At 39.1% G+C, this 18441-nt stretch overlaps 1 protein-coding gene across 4 annotated transcripts in view; it reads right to left on the minus strand.

Annotated features, from left to right (window-relative positions):
- The window catches only part of RABEP1 (rabaptin, RAB GTPase binding effector protein 1), a 49335-nt gene that overhangs the window by 17915 nt on the left and 12979 nt on the right, over window positions 1-18441 (minus strand). For 2 of the 4 annotated variants that reach the window (XM_055796732.1, XM_005240479.4), the window contains 4 exons: window positions 12494-12622; window positions 10105-10308; window positions 8650-8810; window positions 2236-2355 (listed from right to left, as the gene is read on the minus strand). In XM_055796732.1, the coding sequence (XP_055652707.1) occupies window positions 2236-2355; window positions 8650-8810; window positions 10105-10308; window positions 12494-12622 (614 nt within the window). Of the gene's footprint in view, window positions 1-2235; window positions 2356-8649; window positions 8811-10104; window positions 10309-12493; window positions 12623-17483; window positions 17524-17637; window positions 17783-18441 lie in introns of those variants that run through there. The other 2 variants (XM_055796734.1, XM_055796733.1) reach the window with 2 other exon arrangements.

An 18441-nucleotide genomic window follows, 5' to 3' on the forward strand; every position in this document is an offset into this window, starting at 1 on the left:
ACATCTGTCAAACGTGGTGCTCATAAAACGGAGCCCATCCTGGAGCAAGGAACAGGTTGAAAGATTTCTTTATGGCACTATTCAGTTTTAAGGTTTGCTGAGTCAGGAATCACAAGGGTTTTTCTATTTTGAAAAAAAAAAAAAAAAAAAAGCCTTCAGGCAATCCCTAACTGGCTCCACAGAGCTGGTGTTCGTCTTCCTCAACACAGTACAGGCGCCACAGACACCAGCTCACGAGTTCAAGATAGCCCTTTGGCTTTAACTTGCCATTGATGGTGAGGCGAACTTGTCCTGCCCTAAGGTACCAAGTCTCGTACCTACTGGCCTTTTAGCCTTGGAAGCGGAGGTATCTGACTCCCAGAGAACAGCCCTCGGGAAGGATGGAACAGGGAGGGGGGCGGGGAGAAAGAGAGAGAAAAGACAGCATTGTTTCCCTAATCCAGCTAAATACTTGACACTGAAAACCAAAATGGCATGACTCAAGCAGATCTGCTGGGTTTCATCATGACCAAAGCCAAACATACTACTCATTCTGCACGTCAGCCCTCATATCCATCTAATATAAAACGTGTCAATAATACCTTGCACTTCTACAGCACTGTACATTGAAGTACTTCAACAACTTCCTAAATTCATGCTTAACCAGCTCCTTACTAGATATAAAATAGCAATTCTCTCCCATTAACTGAAAAAGGTGACTTCAAATAGGACTACCAGCGACTTCAGACAGAAGGAATAATGAAGTGGAATTGACCATAGGTAAGAATTAACGGCCCAAGTTATTTTCTTTGCTAAGAATCACCATATACAGTTAAGATTTCTTTAAAAACAACCCCTTGATAAACTAGAAGCATGGATAAAGTGATTATTCTCTTTTTTTCCAAGAGATGTGTGCTTGTGTTCTACTCATTCCAGAGTATGCTGTGCTCAGATTTTAGGAGACCGACAGAGACCCCAATGCAATTCCTGAAGGATCATCAATTTTATTCAGGCCCTGCCTCCAAGAAAAGAGGGTGACAAGAATGACCTATCATTTTTATAACCAAATTAAGCAAAAAAGTTCTAAGGGGAGTTCTAGACTACTCTTAAGAAAAGGAAAAAAAAGATTAAAAAGGCGGGGGAGGGGGAAAAGCATTTTGAGAGCAAGCAAGAAGAGAAGGTTCACATTTCCTCATCTTCCCCCGTTCATCCTGGCAATGAAAAGGAAGTATTATTTGCGTCAAGAGAAAAAGCAGAACTATTATTTCTAGGAACATTTCAATCTCAAAAATTTGACCTATAAAGCACAAAGAATCTATGAAGAAAAACACTCAAGCTTGGACTGTAAATCTAGTAAAATTTTTTAGACTGTTCAATGAATGACATTGTTCTTCCAAATCCCAGACAGACCTCCAAGTTGGAATAAAAAGGGAGGGGGAGAAATAATTCCAGAAAGCCACGAGCATCTATTTAAATGAGAATACAACTGATCCAGAAGACAAGGAAGGTATTTATTTGTATGTCTTAAAAACATCCACATGGCAAGTTACTTTGCAATTTCAGCCTATGTGACTTTCAAGATACAATATTTGTTACAAAATACCTCTTCATTTCTGTATAAAACAGTACATTAAATGCAACTATCTTACAGTGATGTAGATATTATTTACCCTTCACAGCTGCTGAGAAAGTTCCATACAGGTTCTGGCATTTCTGAAGAATACAGAAATGCTAAATAAACACTTACATTGATTTCTGGGCAGCTATGACCAATGTATCCCTTTCTATGAATCCAAGGTTTACTTAATTTTAGGACACAAATTCAGGCCATACTGCCTCAGTATTATGCCCAGGATTAGAAGATGAAACATAGCAGATGCTGGATGGAAGTAGATTAAAGGGATTCTGCCAAATGTAAATCTTTCTGTGACTGCAAGCATGACAATAATCTAAAGACCAGGCTGTTGGAAAGGTGCAAAGCAGTTATTTTTCTAGATCTTTTTTATTACTAGTAGACCTGAAGCCACGCAATTTAAGCTAAGCACAGATCACACACACACCACGTAATGTAACCCTCAAAACTAAGAGATGGCAAAACATATATAGACCAAGTATGCTATTTGGGTTACAGAAGAAAAGATGCATGAAGTTTCGCAAGATACCTTCTTCTCTCTTACAAAATTTTACTTGACTTATCTGCATCAAACTAGCATCATGCAAGATATAAATTAGGATACAGTTACAACTTCACCTCACCTTTGATGCTTCTAATTCTTTTATTTTTTCTTCAGCTCCTGTCAATTTCTCCTTTAGCGCTGCAATCTCTTTCTCCATAGGCATCACAACTGAACGCAGCTTCTCCGCATCTTCCTGGGCCTGAAGTTAACGCAATAAATTATGAATAACACATTACCATAGTTTTCACCGCAACAGTTTCCATTATCAGAGACATTTGGAGAAAATATCTGTACCAACAAAAATAGCTGACTAAACTTCTGCTTTCAATACTCGTCTTACTGCTATTTATTTAGTTCAGCAGCCATCTCTGCAACAACTGGCTGATGTTACTCCATTCGCAGAAGGCAGCCAGATTTTAAATCCATGTATGGATTAGGCCATGAATATCTGCTTTTAAAAAGAATTTTAGTATATCTATCACTGAACTAGAAAATTAACAGGTCAAGCGTTTTAAAATATATACATTTTTCTGTTATTAAAAGCCTAACTGTCCTGCAACTTGTTGCCACATAGCACATATAAAAAAAGTGTAACACAAGAACTGCATGGTCAGTTATTGGCCATTCATTTACTCATGAAATTAAGAGAAAAAGGATCTGTGCAGTAATGCATAGCATAGCCTTGCCCTGTTTTAGAAGACCATTTTTTAGCTTTCAATTACTACTGATGTAGTACAGTAACACCAAAACCCAGTGCTAAGTATTTCAAAATTATATACAGACAATTTATCAAAAAAATCCATTATTTTTTTTCAAAAAGTACTCCTGAAAAGTTCAAAACAGGACAACAGAACAATAAGACTGATGGGCGCCAGGGGCCGTTGAGCCAAGAAAGAACCAGGTAAAAATAGCAAAAATTAAAATAAGAATAGCATTCAGTGTTGAAATTCAGAACTGCGCATGTCAAAGGGTTGCCTTGACGTCCCCATTTCTTAAATGCTCTGGCTTTCCTTAAGGGATGCACTAAAAACATTCCAAGTGAGAGTAACCACTTCCATAGATTCCACAACAGCAAGCAGAACACTCAAACATCCACAGCAGCGAAATTCTTCAAGCCACAAAGAATTTAGGCAACCTAATTCAGGTGGGGTTTATGTACGAAGGCTCAGAATACTCAGTTGTTCTCTACCTTCTACTGGAGGATCTCGGCAGGGAAGGAAAAGCTGTGTCCCAAAAGCTGAAGTTTCAAACGATGACACTTTTCAACCCTGATCAGCAAAGACAGCCACCAAAGACAACATTCACGTCTTGTTTTAAATCAAGGCTAAAAGGCGGGTCTTAGAAGCTACACATTGGATTTTCAGTTTCTGGTAAGCTTATTGACAATGGTATTCCGAGCAAGACTTTCAGCAAGAAAAACAGACAATATTTTTAACCACTGAAGTTTTCTAAACTTAAAATTAATAGATAAAACAAAATAATATTGCTATACTTGTCAAGTATACAAATGCTACCAGGCCCTTGGGCTCTAAAAAGCTTTGAAGAAAACTCTATAAACAACAACAAATTTAAATTTCTTCATGCTTCATTCACTTCTGATATTTTTTATATATATATATATATATAGTCACTGCTAGTTTGCTTGTCCGAAGAGTACAAATAAAATTCATGAGGAAAGAGAGGGACATCACATGACACAGTGAATTCAATATGAGGGACATGTGACATGTCACACATACATGCATACCCTGTCACCTGCAGCCAGCAACTCATCAATCACACTTTTCAAACAGATGGGAGCAGTTCAAAGATTGCTTTATATCTCATGTATTGTACTGGTTCTATTCATTTAATGCTACCTATAGCTCACTCACACAGACTAAAGACAGTCGAACAGTTTTAGGACTGTCGAATAAGCTTTTTCCTAATTAATCATAACTGCAGGAATATTTCATCACCAGTCTGATTTCACACAGTTCAACACTGAATATAGAGCAACAAATGCATCCACGTTGGAACCAACTAGTTCAGAGAAACAGAAAGTTCTCGGAAAGCAAACTCAAGAATGTGGAACAGCAACCAATTGGAAAGACAAAACTGTATCAAATTCCACCTGGCAGAAAAATTACTCTAGCTTGTACTGCTTGGTAAACAGAGCTGAAGATTGATACTATGGTTGCAACATACTGCAATCCTTTCTTATTTTATTTTTTTTTAAAAAAGGATGGGGGGAGGTTGGGGGGCAAGGATCCACATTAATGGTCAGCGTGATATTGAACAAAGCACTTAAAACAGCCTTTATCTGCTAACAAAATGAGTGCTGGTCACTGGGTCTGCTTTTGAAGGTAAAGTATAATTATTGAGACTCCCAAACTGAGGTTAAAGCTCCCACTCAGTCTTTTAATAAAATATTATCTATCCTGTCAAAAAATGCTACATAAAGATACTGTCACACATGGCAAGGGGTGCCACAGCATCACATTTCCTGTATTAAATGCGTTATTCAGACTCTTCCAGAGGTGTGATCCTTAAAACGTTTATTTCCTTCTTTTTGCCAGACTAACTTCACTGTCAAAGAGCAAGGTTTTACACATTATCAGCTTGTATCTACTCATCACCTAATCAAAAACTGCTTCTGCCCCAGCAAAACCTGCTTCCCCAGCACAACGGCTGAAGAACATGCTGCAAGGGACCTACAGACCAGTGTGAAGATGACTCCACAGAGTGGACATGCTCAAACAAGTCCCAGTCACCACACAAACCATTGCATCGTTAGCCTGATGGCTAGCTACAGCAATCCTGAACGTCCTTTGCTGTTACTCCAGCCAGCACTTTCAGAAGAACAAAATACCTGGCTGAAGAAATCTCAGGTAATACTGTACCTGGATTTGTTCCTTAAACATGAGACAGAAACACACAGACACAATTTGAGAATCTCTCTTGAAAGCAGGAGTAAATCATTTGGAGTTCCTTCAAATCTATCCCACTGCTCTATCACCACCAACTAATGCAGCTGACTGTATATCAGCTTTTATGGCTAACTCTCACAGAAAAGAGATTACTCTCCCTTTCCAGTTTCCCCACTTCTAACACATATACTTCATAACAGGAGGGTTGTCCTTGCCCTCTCTACATGCAAAACACCTGCTCTGTAGGCTTCTGCTAATCAGTCTGACACAACTGTGCTAAGAAGAGTCTCCATGTTCATCCAACAGCAAGCCAGATCCTTTCCTGAATGGAAAATGAGGTCTGAATAAAAAAGGACTAGCCACATTTTGCCAGTGGCAAGGCTCATCCCCACCAAGTCATCATCCAGAAGGAGCCCAGCCACTATTTAGCAGAGAGCTTGCATGGAAGTACACGCTGCTATGGCTAGACTGCTTTTAGCATCTGAGATAACAAAACTCCAAAACCTAGCTGGTATTACAGCGCAGCAGGAAGACAGAGAGATTTTTATAAATCACCAATACGTATACTCAAAGATGAATCACTAGGTAAGCATGCTTATCATCAGAACTGCCCTTTTGAGTCAGGGAGATCTATAGAATTTTCAGCACAGATTTTTTAGAAATCGTTGCTTTATGATAAAAGTAACAGAACACACAAGTTTTCTACAGAGACTTGACAATTTCCGACCTGAAATATATTTACATAGAAAAGCAAAATAGGTGCTTCCAGACAGGTGCATGTGTTCCACCAGTCATGCTCTTTCTGACGAGAAGATGCTCAAGAACACCAAACACCAGGTTTGCAGCTAGGTTTGGATACCTCTGGCAAAGTAGTCACAATCTAGTAAATACAGCTCAAAATAGTACGCTTATCAAAACATTATCCACCCGCTCTAAGTGCTCCCAAACAAGGATAAATAACATACACAGTGGAAGCCTGACAGCATACATACCAAAACCATACACTCAACCAAATAAATAAACTTTGAATTCAAAGAGAGGTTTACAGAATTTGGAGCAACATTTGTTATCTACCATTCATCTCTTTCAGGGGAATAAGTATCCAAACAAGAATAATCGTTAGTGATTACGTGGATGCAGTATTAAATTTAACAGGTTTTTCTTTGTAGTTTAAAATAGGTTTTACAGGCATATTGAACACAACTGAACTGAGAGATGATCCAGTCAAGACAGCCAAGAAGATTGGCGCCCTGGACTGAAATGTATGGCTTGCAGTCTTGTCTCTGCTCTGTGCATTCTCACCTCTCAATGAGAAGGCTAGACAATGGTATGGTTTTCTGCTAGTTTTAAGAACTGTGACATATTATATGCTGGTACAGCATCTACTTACAACCCAGAAAGCAAAGTACTTTTTTACTCCTTTGAGATGCTTGGAGATTCCCTACAACTGGCTAGAAGATGCAGGTATTTTTAAAAAACTCTTTCCAAGTTTATGCCTTAAAATAAAATAAATCCATCCTTACAATGGAGCATAAATACAACATTATTGGCTGGAAAAGCCATTTTGTATGAGGAATTGATCACAAATCTTCAAACAGCACATCCCAAGAAAATTCCTCCTTTCTCACTGACTGCTGAGGCATGAATATTCAATATTTTGCTAGGCAAACACAACTTATGGGCTTGGGATCTGCTTGTGTTTGTTTTTAGTTAAAACTGAATGTCCTTTTCCTAATTTTGATCTAATTCTTAGTCTCTCTGAGGAAAAAACTCACAGGTTTAATGACAAAGAAGATTAAAAAAATCATGCAAAGCAGTTTAAGCAATTATTTCAAGCTGCACTCCAAAGATCAGATTTCCCCCTCCCCCTCCTATTACATAACGTACATGTTCCTCTGCTTTATAAAGGAAGCTAATAAAGGCCTAAAAGCCTCCCAAGCTCCTATTAATGAAGTGATTAATAAACTGATCACCTGTTCCTTCAGGATCACAAGGGAATTATTTCCCTTTTAAAGGGGTATAGTTGAAAGTGTTATTTCTCTGATATATTAAACTTCTAAATGCTAACTGGCACATAGCAAAGGCACTAAGTTTAGGTGAGGTGCGCTGTCATCTGAGCAACTTGTAGCTCCAACTGTTACATGATCAGTACGTTCAGATTTAAAAAAAAAAAAAAAAAGAATGCTGAGATTTTAGTTATTGGAAAGACTCTCTCGGTCGAGAGAGATTGTTTTCTGAAAATTCTTATGGCAATTTGTTGGTAATGCCTTGCCAGGACTTTCACACTACGAACTCTGCATCTTTTGGGTTGTTTCTAGAAGACTCACCACGCTGATCCAATTTTGAACCTTCCAGCTTCAACCAAAGTCTTTTTTCTCTTAAATTATGCCTTAAAATTCCAGTGGCAGTAATTCTGTAGTCAGCACGTTGGCAAACAGGCTTTACTCTCACTTCTACCTTTATCAATCCAGACTACATGAACAGCAAACAGCACACGGCAATTATGCAACCACAACTAGCAACATTCAAGAATCTCATTGCAAGTCTCAGAAAAATAATTCCACTTTGCAACCTAATGCTGATTGCTTGTTACAACATAGTAAAAACAGGTAAAATAGGTATTATGTGGAATGTTTGGGATATTCAATACTGCATTTCTGCTGACAGCAAGCAGAAACAAGGAAATGTAGTTATGTGGTGGATTATCAGACATTAATCTACTCCTTTACTGAATATAGGATCATTTATTACATTAAAATTGTCTTCAAATACTTGAAGACTACTGTAAGCCTGCTGAGAAGACAAATTCACTTAAATGCAAGATTTTATAATAATCAAAGTTTCCAATATATTGATCTATTATGACAGATTCAATTTCCCCCCTGACTGAAAGAGAAATACACCAAATCTTCAACCACAAGAACAAAAAATAATCCCAACTCAACACAAGGCACCTCAATCTACTTCTATGAACTCTTTTTAAGTCAAAGGACTTGGAACAACAACAGCAGCAAAGTATTTCCAAACTCCAGGGCAATTATCTTTCATCTAGAGCCTGTTGTTTTGTGACAGCAAGGTTTTGTATTTCCTAGGAAGCCAGTAATACTGTGTTGCACAAACACGGCTTACCTTAAAGAAAGACGAAAGAGACTTTAGATATAGTGCACATTAAACACCTCAAAAGAAGTTTATAGGATCTGAGAAAGGGAACAAAAGTGCACAAGTGTAAAGGAAATTTTGTAAGTCTGCAGTCAGTCCAGAAAAATCTGAAGTGGGCTTCGACTTCATTTGACGTTACATCAAGAGACTTTACAAGGTCTCCTGCTTCTACAAGCTGAAGGCCAAACCTTACCATCTTCTCAGGTGCAATCCTCGTACCGAATCCATGTAATCAGGTACAATACCTCTGCAGATTCAAATGCAGGACTAGGTCACAATGACTTCCATGAACAAAAGAGTTGAAAGTTGGCAGAACGAGGCTATGTGTATTTCTGAGGAACTACAGCAGGCCATAGAAAGGAACTCACACATAACAACATAAGTGCATCTTGAAACAGAATCTGAAAAACTAGATCTCAATGTACCTTTTTCATTTCATTTTCTAGGTTTTCTTCCTCTTGACCTTCAGACAGTCGCCTTCTTAACTCTGCTATTTCCCGTTCTACATTTTCTCGATATTGATTCCACTGAGCTCGCTCTTGCTCCAACCTGTGATGATACTGGAGCTCATAGTCACGAACAGTCTCTATAAAACAGCATTTTCAAAACTTATTTTCAATGTAAGATAAAAAACAGAGCTTTAGGAACTGCCATTTCCAACTAGTCAATGATTTATCATAACTGATCAAAACTAGGACAACAGCAAACTCTCCCTTTCTCTTTCTTCCCTTTGATTCTTGCCTCAAAACCCAACCACGTAAGTAAAAGCTCCAAAGGAACTGCATCCTAATTTGTACCATCATTAAAACACAAATAACCCCCCCAAATTGTGTAACTCCTAATTTAAAAATAACATACATGTCTAAAATCCTATTTAGCAGCCCATTTTGTACCTCCAAGCACATCATCCAAACAAACTACCAAAACCCTACTTACTTACTCCATAATTCAAAGAAGCTAGAACTTCTCACACAGCTTTCATTGCTCTGTTATTATTATTACCCCTTCAGGTAAGGAGCTGTCTTTGTTTACATAGGGACAGCAGCTGGCACAAGTGAGCCTTAATCTAGGTTCATGCACTATGTAGATCATAAATAAACAGCAATTTGTGTACTCAATATACATGAAGATTTGTCTTCTCTGGGGGAAAAGCATAATCAGGTGATGGAAAAACTGCCAACAGGTTGTAGGGTCAAGAAATTGTGATCCTGTTTGTGAACATTTAAGAAAACAGCCTGTTATGGCAACAGCCTGTCCCCAGTTTACATCCTGCATTTGGTTCCTTGCACATTGTTTGTCTGAGAAATGTCAACAGCTGGGCAACATGCAAACATAACAAAGAATAGCTCAGAACTATCAAGGAAAAAAAAGGAGGGGGAAAAAAAAAAAAAAAAAAAAAGACACCCACGACTGACACAGAGCAGCAAGTTCAGTTACTAGCCTGGGGAAAAGTCCATGTGACAGTACTGGAGGGACACAACTGTCTGACAGCAGAACTATGTTTACACAGAAGGAAAGAAGAGAATCATGCTGTCAGCCTAAAGCTGTTTTCAGGCTTGTCAAATTACATGCATCATACTTATCTTCATGGAAGCATAAAGTACCACATTCATAGTCCCTCAAAAAATGCTTTGCATATATGTGGGAGTTCCCATTGCCATGACTCCTTCTAAAATCTAATCTCATATTTACAAAGAAGAACCACCAAGTTCCTTTCCACACACACTGGGGAACTACGCTTCATCCACCATTTCTGTGGCCCAGTTTTGCCAAGGCTTGAAAAGCAGCTACCCATACTCAGTGCAAGAGCAGGCACGGATCACTAAATGCATACTAAAGAGGTGTCTGAGCTTAGCCGCAGCGGCTTGCCTGCTTGTTACCTTTCATAATAGCTTGTAGCGAAGCTACTTCTTCTTGCCACTGTCTCTTCACCTCATCAATAGCTTCCTGCTTTGTATTCTCAGATACTGTAGCTATAGCTTTGATGTTCTCCATTTCAGCATGAGCCTCCATCAGCTGGGTCCGCAATTGTCCCAGGTCATCCTGGGCTGCTTGCAGCACTGCATTTTGTCTTTTCAGGTCCTCTGAAAAGTAGTTATTATTTACATTTAGCTTGATTAATAAATTCAATCTGAAGAGTATCCATAGTTGCTATGGCAAAGAGAAGCACTCTAATGAAGGAGTGAAGGAAGCACTGGTGTTAAAGCATCTACCCATAAAAACTGAACAAATGTTAGCAGGTATCTTTTAAAGGAACATTATTTCTTGAATTTGCTTGCCTGCCCTTGCCTTTTAATAACAAAGTACCTTCTCATGGGCACAGCCACAAAGCAGACACTGTAGGTATAACCTATGAAACAATATACCTGATTGAAGCGAACTGTGCTTTTAATGAGTTCATCATTATGTAACTCATTCTGATAATGAGTCTGAAAAAGATAACAACAGACAGGAAGACAGTTCTTCCCCCATTTTTGGCACCAACTTGGTCCTGAATTTGGATAGAACCTCATACTTCTTGAACAGAAACACTGTGACCACTACATTGAGCCCACACAAGAAAACTATGCAGCCTAATTTGCTTTTTACCATGGCTCTGATAAAACTGAGGTTCTACTGAAAAAAGGGTTACATTCAATGGAGCATCCACTACTTCTTTAATTGTTGCAACTATGAACAGGAATTTCACATCATCCTCCTGAGTTTTCAGTTAATCTGAAGCAAAAAGCTCTGGAGGGTATGTATTATACTATTACCTCCAAAAGCACTACCACAAAATAGTTTTATGCCCACATAAGACTATTCCAGTGGCAATTGCTTTTAGCAGAAACATCTGGCCACTGTACAACAAACACCAAGCTATCTCCATGTATCTCCCTCAGACCCAAAAACTTAAATCAAACCTGGTGCCCAACACCTTCCCTCTTGACAGAGAACATGGAATTCAGAGGCAAATAGGTACTCTAAAGGGCATTAAACCTTGTGTGTAAAAAACACAAAAAACAAAAAAACCCACACCCAACCAAAAAAACCCTACAAGATCCTGTAGCATTTATATTACTTAGTTCTCAAACAACAGTATTAAGGATGGGTTGCAACAATCCCAACATACATTTAGGAAAGGGTCTTGGAGTAAAGGAAGGGGAAAAAAAAAAATCTTGGGGGATGAGGGTGGTGGAAAGTAATTGCTTGTATATCCTCCCTGGTATCCTTTTGATTCAGTACATGTGAAAGTTGGATATTTTTTTCCCCTCATCACAATTTATTTTTATTTTCTATTTTTTGACTGTTCTGAAAAAGAGAGAATTATTGCTGATCTCACCAGTTGTGTCTCGTATCTTAAATTTCCTTTCATCCAGCTGCTAGAGACACAAAGAAATAGGCCTTCTGTGTGATCTGATCTTCATTATGCCTGTTGTATTTCTGCTCTTATAAGCTTATACAAGCAGCTGCAGTCTTAATGCATTATTTTCTGGCTCTGCTTTCATATGTTAAAGACAGGAAAATCATCAGGATTAGAAATAAATCAATTTGGCTCTCAGAACAACAGCTATCTCTCTACTGTCCAATTCTTCATCAGATATTTGAGCTCATATGTTTCAAATTTTCCTCTAAAGAGTGTTATTGAAACAGATGCCCTTGGCTGGTATTGAAACTTTTATAATGTTTGCTGCTTACATTCTACCTCAGATGGAAATTCAAGACAAATTAATTCTAAATAGAAAAGCCAGCCACAAACAGCACACCATCTAGACTAAGCCTTTCTATTTACCAGATCAGCTGCTGTTCAGAGATAATGAGCATACCATGACTTCAGAAAGTTAGTACTGAAATTCAGTGGTGCTGCTTCTGCACGTACATCAAATTGCTCTGCTGACTCCTATCCACGCAGGCAAATCTTTAAATTTAATTCTGAAAGTTCATTCTAGGAAGCTAAATAGCCACCTACTGAATTTTACTCTCTGCTTGTCTCTTAGGTTCTTACTATATCTACTTAAAAGGCTACTGTTACTTTTCCATTTTTGGCAAATTAAATACAATACCTTATCCTACTAACCACGCTGGATATGCAGTCAACTATCCCAGCAGAAAACCCCCTTAAATCCTAATTACCCTTAAGCAGGGGAAAAAAAAAAAAAAAAAGCAGAGCAGCGTGCATGGGCAAATGGGGAATTGCAGTTTGCATTACAAAGGTTATTCTTCACACAGGGATTATTTGAAGATGATATTTAATAAACTTTAGAATAATCCAGAGAATGGAGAACTTACCTTCCTTTGCCAAGTATAACTCCTTAAATTTTGCTCTCTTTTGATTAAATTCTTGCTCAAGTTGCTGTTTTGTGCGCAGAAATTCTGCATTGACCTTTTCCAATTCTGCTACCCGTTGTAGAAGAGCAACTAAAAATAAAACAGAAGATAAAGTATGTCGATAACAGTTAAGGCGTTTCATTCTGCAAGTTTGAGGCTTAGTCTTTTCAAAATATCTTTACGCATTAGCTCCGCTGTTGCCCCACGATACATCAGGACAACTAGTAGGAGTCCTTCAAGCAACTAAGGAAGATAAGTTTTCTTAGACTGTAGCACCAATTATAACTGGGTATCTTTGCAGCACTAGAGGTGCATGTAGGAGGGAATTCTGTAGAAAACAATAAATCTCCCAAAGAACACCACAATTTTCTATATACAATGAAGGAAGAAATGGGGGGGAAAAACCCACCAGTGCCAGAATTATTTCTATTGGCGCTTCTTTCCAAAACACTGGGAATTTAGTCGCAAGGCAGAGGAACAGTGTGTAAAGGCTGAGCAACAAAGCACCAAGTTCTCAAAGGCTGAGGTCAAAGAAAACAAAGTGACAGCTGCACAGCTAACAGCTATAGAAGAACAAAGCACAGAAAAACCCGTAAGCTAAAAATTAGGTGCCATTATCTTTCCTCTCATCAGTTCTGCACAATCACCAAGAAGATGAACCAGACTATACCCAGTGAGGTCTACCAAAAGATTATGACAATCTATGAAGAAATAACTGATCGTAAGATTAAACTCTCCTCATTTCCAGCAGGCAGAAATCCTCAAGGGCGCACATACATCACACTGTTTTCCAGTATTTACCACGTTAGCAGTTGATCTGGTGGTACAACAAAAGGAGGAACAGTAGGAAGTCCACAAGGCACCTAAAGACTGCTATGATGCAGTTGTGTTGAAAAAAAAAAATACAATGCCATTGTATGATGCTATAAAGATCCCACACAATCACCGACCTTGTAATATCGATCTTCCTGTGCAACTAACTTCTTTGCACCTCAAGAAGTATAGGCCTGTTTTAGGTGCCAGACAGTTTTATGTTGCGCACCTCTGAATTCAAATACAAAACAGAAACAGAAGACAGAGGAGCTAGAACAAAACCCATCTCCATGCTGCGATGCACTGAACAAATAATGTTCCTCACCACAATTCTCTATCTGTTCTGCAAAAGCATTTTATGGACACATTCCAACTCCGTTGTGCAAAGCTGAATCACTTCGGTTATAGCCTCTACACAGCACAGACTAGATACATAAAATCTTGATCCATCAGGAGCGTCTACGTATCACGCCCAACAGGCTTCCCACCAAAAATAAGTAGCAAAAACATAGTACAAAGGCTACAAGATGTCAGTATCAAACATTTAGACTTACAAACAGCCAGAACTGGATCTAGAGCTTACAGTGGTAAAACACTGGATGGTCAATGCCTCTGAGACTGGGTGAGTTATATTTATTTTTAGCACCAGATGACTTAGAGTAAGAGCAGACACAAACAAAAGGATCTTTTAAAAGCACAGGTGTGTTTTACCAATTGCTGGTTATGAGGGGTTATGGTGTTACAAAGTACAGCACTTACACCTTTTATCTGATAGAGTTGAACAGATTATCTCTAGATACAGGACTAGAGAAACTTTAACATTGCTTTTTAACTGAAATCCTCATTTTGTTTTTCTATAACCTTAACATCAACACATCAGTTTTTCTGGCCAGCAACCCCTACCTGGATAGTGCAAAGCCAACTGCACAGTATTCTCCAGAAAATGCAAGGAACCTGTAGCAAAGACGACACACCGAGAGCAAAGAAAGAAACAGCACACATGGAGCCAGGCTCTGCTAGCAAAACCACTTCCCAAGGCTAAAGAGTTGCCTTTGATCTCTTGCTGAAGTCTTCCAAAGGGAAATCTTCCAAGTGCTTGACTATATTTCCGAGGGAGGGTGATGCTGCCAGCGGCGCCAGCACCTGCTTTGCACCTCCGAGCCGTGAGGCGCCATGCCTGCCGCGCAGGAGCTGGTTTTGATCTCACCCTTTCAGCTCTCAAGAGGCAACCATCAGAGGTGCCCAAGCCTACGCCAGCTGCCTGCCGCGCTCAGGGGCAGGTCGCTAAAGCCACCGGCAGCTCCGTGCCAGCAGGCCTGGCACCACACGCTGGGGTCCAGAACACAGCAAGGAGTGAGGACACTGCTCCCCCTACAAACACCGTTTGGAAGATTCAGACACAAAATTGTTCAATTCCGCAATTACAAATTCTGAAAGTTAACAAATCAACTGCCGCCACCAGCCAACTCCCCGCCCCCCCCCCCCCCCCCCCCCCCCAGCGAAGGCTCAAGCACTCCTTGTCACTTGTTTCCCTTCCCATCTTTCTTTGGTGGAGAGGCGGCAGCAGCTGTGCTACTGCTCCCATCAGAAAGCTGTTGTACAAAGCGACTGAGGTGCGTTTCTTCCAAAAGGAGAGAGTTGCTTCTGCTGAGGATGGAAGGATGAGAGGACACCACAAGAGCAGAAACTTCAAGCACTTCAAGTTGGGGGAACAACAGGCTCATGCTTTTGAAACCCTCCCACCCAAACAAAAGAGGAATGGTGGTCACCAAGCAGGAAATGCAATTTAAATATTTACCATTTTACAGTATTACCCCTCTGCAGCCTAGCAGTTATGTGTAAAAAAGTAAGAGATAAATAAATAAATAACCAACCCCCACCACAACAGCTCTGGCAGGTGTCAGCACCAGCTGTACCCATTCAAAAAACGAACAGTTTAAGGTCTCAACTGCAGGTCATGCATCACTGCAACTGTGTATTAACATGATTCTTTCTCTTCTGCTACTAAGTTTAAAGTGGTTTTACTACCTGTGCTACATACAGGGCTCAGGACAAGCCTTGGCATATCCACACAGTGAGACATGGCACAGAAACTTAAGGACAATAAGCTATGCCATACATCAACCTCTTAAAATGCACGTGTGTAAAAAGCAAAAGATTTCTTTCCTAAGACAGCACGACAGCTACCGCCTTTCTCCCAAGTATAAATGATTAAGCTTACAAAAAAATTTTCTTCTTCTCCAGGGGTACGGTTTGTACTATGGCCATACAGATACTCCACTTCCCAAAATGAAAGCATGAACCCAAGCTGCCAGCTGCAGGTAACGGCAGGCTACACCACAGACTGAAGCCTGCCTGGAAACACATTGATGTCAATGGCAGGAAATAAGCTCATTCATAGATTTTTCAATTAGGTCTTTGGCATTTATAGCTTGCTTCTTGCTCTGAATTTAGGTCCAAGTCACCCTAGGTCAGTAATGGAGCTGAAAAAGAAAACTTTTTATTCGCCATCAGGCTATCAACTTTTTTTTTAAAAAAAAAACAAAACCAAATCTCCAAACCAAACCACATTTTGCAGTGACAGTATTAATTAGCTTGCTGGAGTCGCCGTCTCTATGCTCCTATTTCCATGCACAGAAATGCAGCTATCAATGTTTAACACCACCAACGAAGTATATAGTAAACACGGCCTGATAGATGGTCAGTTCTGGTGGAGCAACTGAAACAGGATCTTGTGTTACATACGAGATCAAAACAGGTACAGAACATGCTGTATTTCACAAGAGCAGTAGTGTGGAAGACCTAATTCCTTAATTAGGCCCCTAACTCATCAAGAAACAAACCAAAACGCTAAAGACCTGATTTCTTAACTCCTGAAATAGCACTGAAAAAAATTTAAATTAAAATTGATATCCCAAACTGAAAAACAAACAAGCAAACAAGTAGTCCTTTGGGCCAACAGTTTATTAGCTGTAAATAGCACTTTTTATTCCAGAGTATTAGGGCAAATAGGCTACCGATGACAGACATGCCAATCAAATTATTAGCTTTGTTTCAGACATGTCAATCAAATTATTAGCTTTGTTTCTAACAGACGACACAGATTTTGCAGAGACCTTTCAGGTCAGAAGCAGGGATCACCAATCTCCCTGTTTAACACCAACACTGCAGCGAAGTACAGCATATGCTATTATGTGGCTTAACCAGGTAGAAGAACTCAAAAGAAAGGCAGCAAAATTCATTTCAGAGTCATCAGCTTACAGAACTACGACGACTTGCAGTACACAAAGTGAAACTCTTGTGAAAAAGATAAAAACTTTCTCTTAACCCACTACACGGCAAAATTTCAGTTCAAGGAAAAGACAGGAACACACACACACATTTCTTCCTGACTAGTTACTTAAGCGCTGTTCCACAGATCAGCTCCCAGAAGGATTAAATTTTGTGTTTGACAAAGTTTCCAGTTACACAAACACGTAGTGACCATTCCAGAACTAAGACAGACAAAGCCGATTATCAATAAGACTATTTTTGAGTACTGGGTCTATTTATAAAATTAATGCCACAAAGCTTTCTACTTGATATTTAAAGTGTCAAACGTGACATCAAGAGTTCAGTCCTACATAGCCGAAATCTAAAAAATAATCAGAAGTGATACACACTATAAACTTATCGGAAGGAAAAAAAAAAATTAAAAATAATCACTTCTGCCATACTTACGTCATTTTCCACTTTTCTTTTCCTGCCATGATTGCCCGAGACAGAAGTATGAAAAAATAAAAATATATGGCTGCTCATTTTTCTTTATGCTCATTTCCTAAGAGTACTAATTTCCATCTATCATGACATCACATTGGAACCACAGTTATGTTACTATATAGATTTTTAATCCAAGAGTCTGCTACCAGGACATGTATTTAGACTGCAAACAGATTTACTTAATTTTCTTCAAACAGGATTTGTTTTTGAAAAAAAACCAAACACAAAAAATATCCCCTCAAAACCCCAAATTAATCCTCAAAACACCACATTCTTTAAAATATACCCCAATACAGTTGTCCTGTAAGAGGCACCCAGAAGTAAAAGGAATAGATTATGGTTCTTTTAATAAGCACGTTGAACTGAATTCCTGACTTACCAAATGATGGTTGCTTTATTTTCATAGAAAAAAAATTTTGCCTTTACATACAGATATTAAGCAGCAGCAGACCAAACTGAAGGAAAAAAAGGGAAGAAAAGAATTATTTGCTTTTCCCAAACTAGCATTTGGAAGCATCAAGCATTTTATTTACCTGGACAAATGGCTGAAGCTTGCTGGTGAGCACACTCTTGCCTAGTTTTATTTGAGGACAGAGAACGACACCAGACTTCTCACTCGCCACCTTCCTTTTCAGAGTGGCAACAAATCTGCCTGGATTATCACACCTCTCCTTTAGAGCATACTGCACTACATGCAATGATGATAACTAAGCTACAGAAAGGGAAAAGAAGAAAAAAAAAAAAGAAAAAAAAAAGGGAAAAGATTCTAACCTACAGCTGTGCAATGTGAGACATGCCGTGGCTTGCCAGTATCACCACCAGTAAGCAGCTCTGCAGAAGTTACTCTCCAGCAGTTCCCCATTTTGGGCAGAGTGGTGGCTTTCAGAGACATTGTTGCATTCATCCAACAATTTCTAGTTTATTGCACAGTTGAAGGTTATTCGACATCCACAATGTGTTCACTATTGACTAAACATTCATCAGCAAACAATCCAGTACAAATTTAATGCTATGTACATCAAAACTTGTGTTGCTGACAAATGCAGCTATCGCTTACAATGCAGAATTGAGCCTTGCTGCATCGGATCTGTTACAAGTAGCTTTTTATTTATTGCAGTAAATCGATAATTGCAAGATCAAAAATATTCAACTGAGCACTGCATGTTAGAAACATCTAACCACACTGTAAATATTATACTAACATCAAGTGGAAATTTGCAATATACTATTAAAGTTTGAAAGTAATACTATTTTTTCATCGAAGCTGAATGACTGAAGCATACCTTGCCACTATAACTTATGGTCTTAGTAGTGCCTATTCCTTCTCTATTTTCCTT

The sequence above is a fragment of the Falco peregrinus genome, chromosome 2 (assembly GCF_023634155.1).
Source record: "Falco peregrinus isolate bFalPer1 chromosome 2, bFalPer1.pri, whole genome shotgun sequence".
NCBI classification, from domain to species: domain Eukaryota; kingdom Metazoa; phylum Chordata; class Aves; order Falconiformes; family Falconidae; genus Falco; species Falco peregrinus.